The sequence below is a fragment of the Lissotriton helveticus genome, chromosome 3_1 (genome assembly GCF_964261635.1).
Source record: "Lissotriton helveticus chromosome 3_1, aLisHel1.1, whole genome shotgun sequence".
Taxonomy (NCBI): Eukaryota; Metazoa; Chordata; class Amphibia; order Caudata; family Salamandridae; genus Lissotriton; species Lissotriton helveticus.
The window spans coordinates 1,927,391,215-1,927,398,554 of NC_136061.1; the positions used below are offsets into that span (position 1 = coordinate 1,927,391,215).

Genomic DNA, 7,340 nt, shown 5'->3' on the forward strand with positions numbered 1-7,340 from the left:
TGAATTATGAAAAGGGTTTCTATGCCGTTGTAGGGATATTATTGATTTATAACCGGATAAGGGCAAAGAATAGGAATATCGATTCAGGTACCTAGATAAACACACTACACCACCGCCTGACTTTCCACCAACCCTTCTGAAACCTTCGCTACGCACACCTGCCCCTCACTCGAATACCACGGATCCACACCAGCCGCTCTGGAGGATGCTCTTTATCCCACCTTGCTGCCAAAGCCTGGAACATCCTCCATCTCCGCACTTCCCCCTTGTTGAACCACTTTAGGAAGGTACTCAAAACCTGGCTCTTTCAATGACACGTGCAGCACAGTGCTTGGCTACCCCCCTGTATTGATTAGTTGCGCTCTACAAATAATACTTGACCTTGCTCATATTGCTTAACTCCTGGTGAAGGCGGAAGCGTTCTACCACTATGAGGGTTGCTTTTTCGGTGCTCCTCCCGGTCCAACAAACCTGCAATCCATCAGCGAGTCTTATGTCATGACGCACACAAATGATCCTTGTTTGTATACAGCAAAAAAAATCAGCATTCTGGATCTAGGCTACAATACAGGTGGGCACTTTGAGCAGGTGTACACGTCTTTACCATGTAGAGAATTTTTCTGTCCCAACACTGCCTACTTGAATAGACGTGGTGTAAAGATTGTATTTCTACAGGAAACGTCACTTTTCTTTACGTAGAGGATTTCTTTGTACATAAATGGGTTGCTGCTTTGGAGCTTGTGGGGGAGCACCCGTTGTGGTCAAGAAATATCAGATTGCAGAGTAGAGAGTTGGGAGTTGGTGTACTGATACAGAGGAGCAGGCAAACGCTTTGTTACACTAGTACTGATGCAGAGGAGCAGGCAAAGGCTTACACTAATAAAGAGCAGGCACAACCACCGTAATCTTAATATGTACAAGCAGGGAAAGAAAAGAAAGCAGTAACTTGAAAAACACTGGTTTAAAACTGGCGTTATATACAGATACAACTCAGAACTATGTGATCGTATAATTCAATCTCAGTACAAATTATTCTTATAGTTAGTCACTTGGCAAATCCATAGAGGAGGTGCAGCAGAGGTGATTCCGTATCTGGACTGTAGGGCATGAAGAAGGATTTACTTGCATGAGGCAAGCCCATATCTGTCCACTTGGAAACACAGTGGAGATTCATGAGAACCTCGCAATATCAGACGTCATAATTAAGGCTCTCAAGACTACATTCAACACAAGACAAGTATTGCCTCCTAGCATTTTGGTGTGATCCCCTGTACAGAAGGAAAACATTTATACGCAGGCGAGGACAGAATAGTACACTTAACAGACCGCAAGAATCCTAGAACAGTAAAAGTAGAGCAGCAGATAGCAATCTACTCTAAATAAAACGGCATAGATAACGCAGAGGAAACCGGAATTCGAGCATTGGACTAACCAGGCTAAAGGGGCAGAATGAAGCTGAACACAGAATGAAGCTGAACAAGCACCAACAACCTAACTGTAGCAAACCATATAAAAGAAAAAACGGTAGCAAACCATATAAAAGAAAAAAGATAACAGAAAAAAAGGAATAACCAAAAGGGCAACTGGAACATACACAGCAATAGATGAAAGTAGACAAATACAAATGGTTGAAAGAAAAGAAGCAAACTATTAGCAAATTAAAGAAGGGGCAGCCCAGTGACTGTATCTGACTATAGATTTAAGACAGAAAAGAGAGTGAAGCAAAAAGCAATGGAGGTCTGGGAGAAACCTGTAGTCAGTTGTTAGAGAACAAGAAACAGGCTCTGGTTGCTGCAAGTTGGCAACTGGTCAGCATACAGATAACTATAGGTCAAACACAAGTGCACGAAGAATGAGCTTCAGGCAGTGGAAGCTTATAAGGAGGCCTCACATTTTTCTTGTGTGCAGATGATACGCAAATTGTTGTATATCTGTAATCCAAGGACATTCAGAATGCAAAGTCCCTCAATTCCTGTAACACCCAAGCTTCACTATGGATGTGCGTCAACTCCCTGAAACTGAACGAAGACAAGACAGAGTTCTTGGTGGTAGGCAACCTCCCTAATTCTTGGGGACCCAACATATGGCCTACAACTATGGGCAACCCCCCAACCCAGTTCCAGTCGTAAAGAATCTTGGAGTCTGGCCGGATGACAAATTTACCATGAGACTACAGATTAATAGGGTGGCTGGTACTTATTTTGAAATGGCTCCGGAAGATCCTTTACTGCCTTCCTACCGCTTACTTGTGCACAGGTAGTCCACGCCCTAGTCATTTATAGGCTGGAATTATGGGAACATCTTGTGCCTAGAGGTGGCCAAAACATTGCTTAAATGCCTCCAAATTGTTCAAAACAATGCTGTACGTCTCTTGTTCCACCCTTCAAAATGTACCTCCTCTGCTTTACATAATTTACATTGGTTGCTCATTAAACGGCGGGTGCAAAGTAAGGCATTGTGCTCCATGCACAAATGCCAATCAAACACCGAACCTCTTTATCTCAGATCCTTGATGTCTTTGTATTCACCTGTGCACTTGTTGCATTTCTGTCACCTTTGGCTGACCATAATCCCTACAATAGGGATATCCCGCCAAGGAGGACGAGAGTTTTCCTTTCTAGGACCCGACCTGTGGAACGATCTACCTCTGAAACGATCTACCTCTGAGGAGTCACAGACTGAATGGTCTCAAGGAGGTGCTGAGGCTCTCAAGGAGGAGTACTAGTCTGCTTCGTCCGAGGATGAGGCCTGGATCTCAAAAAGTCCGCTGTAACTAAAGCGGACTGCTTACTGCCTTTGGCCTGTTCTCGAGAAGGTATTACAGCTGAAGTCAAGGGTGTTATCGGACCCAACTAATGCTCCTGGAGTGCTGGTACTCCCACTTCTGAGGTATGTACACTTGTGTAAAAGAGCCCAATGTTCCTGCCCAGTCAAAAGCTACTTCTAGCGCAAAGAAGTTATTGGTCCAACCCACTAGGATATTCAGCTTCGTTAGAAAAAGCCCCTCAGTTTCCTAACAACACCCAGAAATGAGGCACACCAGTGCTGGACAGCCACTTTATAGTCTGGGAAGATCAGGATCTGGTCATTGGCCTTTCAATGCAGCCCGTCTGACTATTCAAGTCAACCCACCTGATGGGTGACATGGAGTATGTCATCCCCATCTTTGTAATGCAAAAGTTTGCAATGAGCAGGCATGGCAAGGCCCTGGGTGGGGGCTGCACGCGAGGGTATGGAAGGCATGCTCATTGGAGAACCAAATGGTTAGACTGTGAGGATCAGTAAAGGTCTTCAGCCAAGATTCCAGAAATTCTTCTGAGTTGGGACCCTCCAAGCTCTATAGTAGCCAAACCACTCTAATTTTACTACACCGGGAGCGCCCGTCTGTATCTTCCGCTTGGGCTACAAAGAAGTGCATCCAGTCTGTCAAGTCTAGAAGTTGTTGCTGTTGATCGATCCAGTGTTAGCGGTTATAGTGCCTGAATGGCTTTTTCAGATTAGGAGACTCTTTCAGCAAGTTCTATAAGTTATTTTTCATCATTCCCTAGCAGGCCCATACCAATTGCAGGGGCTCTAATATGAGCCTCAAGGGTGGTGCGTTTTGTGCTGATGGCCTCCAGAATGACTTCCAAGTTGTCTTCTGAAGACGCAGATGGGGCTCCCACAAGGGAGCTGGGTCGACATGCTGTAGCTGACTTCTGGAATTTGCTGGCTTCAGTCGGCCTATGGTGGGGTAGAACTCTCCTTAAAGAAATTGTAGGCCAGGAATCTGTGGCGGGCGAAGAAGAGTAGTCCATTGGAGAGCTCTGGGGAAGAAGAGTACCACCAGGTGAACGCTGTGTGGTGTATGGCTTAGGACCCGCTTGCAAATGTAGGCTGCCGTCAGGATATAGGGAGACCAGTGTAGCAGGAAAAGTAGTCCAGCCAGGCTGTTTTGTCGTAGGGTCAGTCCAAAGTAGAGTGGCCCCAGGAGAACAGAAAAGGGCCAAAGTCGGTTTGTAGACGTGCCCAAGGGATGGCCCTAGTAAGAACTGGCCCAGATGACAGGTGCATGCCCAGACGGTCCCAGAACCTTGTGGGCTCGGGTAGGGACGCAGATGGGAAAGGATTGTGATCTTGTGGTCAGCTTTTACAGACTAATATGCAACACAATGTTCCTCAATTTCTGCAGGTTTGCATAGGGCAAAGGCAGATTACCTGGAAAATATTGCCTTGTCCTGCATTGAAGAAACTGATAGGAAGCCACTAAGGCAACCTAATACTACTACTGTTATATATACTTTTAAAATGTGCTATAACCCACAAGTGTATCCTAGCGCTGAATAGATGTGTGTGCCTAGCCCTCCTTATGGCAGTTAATTATGGTACTTACTTTTCCAGAATTCAAGTCAATAGTCAAAAGCATGCCAAGGGATTAGGCGCCAGGTAGCAAGGGGTTTATGTGTGTTTACTATAAGGGATACTTTGATATCCTGGCCCCTCATCTACTTTTTCGGTATAATAAGGCACAGATTAATTTTACAACCTACTCTGTGCAAGACTATGATGACTACATTCCCGAGCCAGGTCAAACTGCCGCCTGCTTGAGTCTTTCAGGCATTTGGTGTTAATATCAACAACAACCTATTGGTGAACATCCTAGCTAATTGGCTTTACCCTCTCATGCCTGCTGTAGTCCTGCCACTCCAAGCGGGGTTTGTTCCTGGCAGCTCCACCTCTCTTAATCTTTGTACAATATCTACATTACTGCACCATCTTGGTCTGAAGATGACAATGTTACTAGATGTGGAAAAAGCTTTGTAATGTAAGGTAAGGTGGATTTGTAGAGCACTGCTTGTCACCCGTGAGGGTATCCAGGAAACATGTGTCTTCCTTTAGGAACATTTATTATGTGCCTCTCTATGGAGAGATGGGCTGGGTGCTGAGCTTGTAGCCTTGGCTTCGCTGTTGTATGCTAGCCCTGTAGCTCTTGTTAAGATCAAGTTTGTCCTTTTCATTTTAATTTAGATTGAAGAGTTGTGGGGAACTCGCCAGATATGTCCATTTCCCCTCTGTTCTTTGTAATTGCGATGATGACTCTGGCTTTTCTTCTGTGAGAATTTCGGTGTTTTAGGAGTTTGGATTTCCTGTCACAGTAAAAACTACTTTCCGAATAACATTCTGCTATTTTTCTGCTAAGGCCTTAATCTCTCACTGATGATATGATAAGTCATTAATTAAGGGGGTATCTCAAACCTTTGTGCAAATTGAAGCAGTCTATTGTCTAACCACTCACACTCGCCACACCCCGCTGCAGATTGGATTCCCCTCAGTGACACATGTCCTTGGTCTATTACTTGGCTGTGCAAATATTCTGAGATTTGGAAGTTGTATTTGAGAACAGTAATGGTGCAGCTATTAACAAAGTCTTGCACTTGGGGGACCACTGGCTCTTGCAGCCGCTGTGACTGGCACGGTGTATCGCTCTTATGAAAATGATGATACTCCCTAAAAACTGCTGAATTCCAATTCCCCTATCACTTATCTAATTTAGAAACCTGGCCTCATTGATGATCGACTTGCAGGGATAGGCATGCATTGCCACTAAAGGTGTGAAACTTTGACCCTGACCTATTTATATGGTCCATTATCTGTCCCAGATTTGAACTGTATTTTTATTCTGCCCAGGCTTACTTTGCCCCGTCCTAGTTCCATCCTCTTTCACTCATTACTTGTCTGATAGTGTAGAGGGATATTGCATCACCCTGGCCCCAGTCACAGTGCTGATCAGACCACTATATCAAGATTCAAACCTGGCATTGCCTGACCTTGCACACAGATACTGAAATACAGTGCGCCCTCGAGTTACAATTAGCTGATAGTTGTTTAGTTTAGGAGTGAAGTATGCAAGCAACTTGTTTCCAGATAAGTCATTTGACTGTTCCCCAGTTTGAGCCAAAGGGGGTATCACATCTCTGAATATATTTTTATATGTCCGTTTATGCAAAATAATTGTGCTTTCCCTCAAGAACCACCACCTCCTTTGCCATGACTTTTGACACGTAGTCACTTGGGGCGAAAATGGGTCCGTGGCATTGAGTCCCAGCTGACAGATAAGCAATCCGCATTTTACTGTGCTCCAAGATTATTTACCTGAATAACATGCATAAGGCTCCTACACTATATGGTTCTGCAAAGAATATAGTATATGATTATGGGTCATACGGCCTTCTGTTAGAGGTAAGCACTAGCTGCAGGGGATGTCGTCACCTAGAAGCTGGCTTCCGGCACTTCACTTGCTCTATCTGGGATTAACTTCTTTTGACAGGAAGGGTTTCCACCGCACCCACTCATCACATTTCTGGGGGATGTCCCATGTTCATTTTGCAGATACACAGCTCTGGTGCTTCTAAGTGTTTATTGGGGTACATGGAAGTTTTATTTTTGAAGACTGATCAATTTAACTGTTCCTTTTTTTCTTTTTCTTTCTTCAGCGGATACAGTTCCAATTATTCCAGAACTTCATCTAAATCTACATATTCATCAAACTCCAGCTCTGGTCCAGGCAGCACAACAAGTTTTGGTTCCAGAGCAGGAGTGGGCAAAAAGCCTGGATTCATGGCTCTGCCAATGCCGCAGGTCAACAAACGGTTCCCTAAGCCTACATACTCAGTGCTTTAAACATTTTACAACTCCAGCACATCCACAGGATCAAATTCTCACGACTTGGAGTACTGAGATGCAATGGGACTTGTATATAATGTTTTTATAAGATAAATTATTCTTATAATAGAAATTGCCAAAAGTGAAAAACACTTTGTGTACAGAAACAAACCTTTTAAGATGTATGAATGTTTTTTTTGTTCTTGGTTAATTTCATTTGTTGTTGAACTGTGACATTCTTAACTTCCTGGAGTTCCGCTGCGTTTGATAGAACTGTTTAAATAAATATATTTTTATTTGCAAACAAAAAAGGCTTGAATTGACAGAACACTGTTTTAATGGAGCCTGGACCAACACTTCCACTGACCATATGTAGGCCCATACCCCTACAGCCGGGACCAGACCACAACATTGAACTGTGTGTTTCAGTAGACCATCAAGGTGCTTGACTTACACTGGTTTCGAAGTGCCCCATGTAAGTGATTGTTTAATTCTGTCACTGTCGAGGTAGATTTCTTTTCTCTTAAATGTATTTAAGACTACAAGTAGGAAAAAGCTTATAGTTTTGAAACAGAGCCAGATAGGTCAGGTTGTACGTACAGTCTTCTGCCATTCGGAATTCTACTAAAGCCATCCACTCAGTAGCTGCAAACATCATACAATCTGCGTCTTTATCTCTCTGACCTGGTTTGTGCACC

General features: G+C 44.0%; 1 protein-coding gene across 3 annotated transcripts in view; it reads left to right on the plus strand.

The window, feature by feature from the left end:
• The window catches only part of BLM (BLM RecQ like helicase), a 526,815-nt gene extending 519,862 nt beyond the window's left edge, over positions 1 to 6,953 (plus strand). For 2 of the 3 annotated variants that reach the window (XM_078682946.1, XM_078682947.1), the window contains one exon: positions 6,474 to 6,953. In XM_078682946.1, coding sequence (XP_078539072.1) covers positions 6,474 to 6,660 — 187 coding nt within the window. In that variant the 3' untranslated portion in view covers positions 6,661 to 6,953. The remainder of the gene's footprint in view (positions 1 to 6,473) is intronic. The other variant, XM_078682948.1, reaches the window with a different exon arrangement.
• The last annotated feature ends 387 nt before the right edge of the window (positions 6,954 to 7,340 follow it).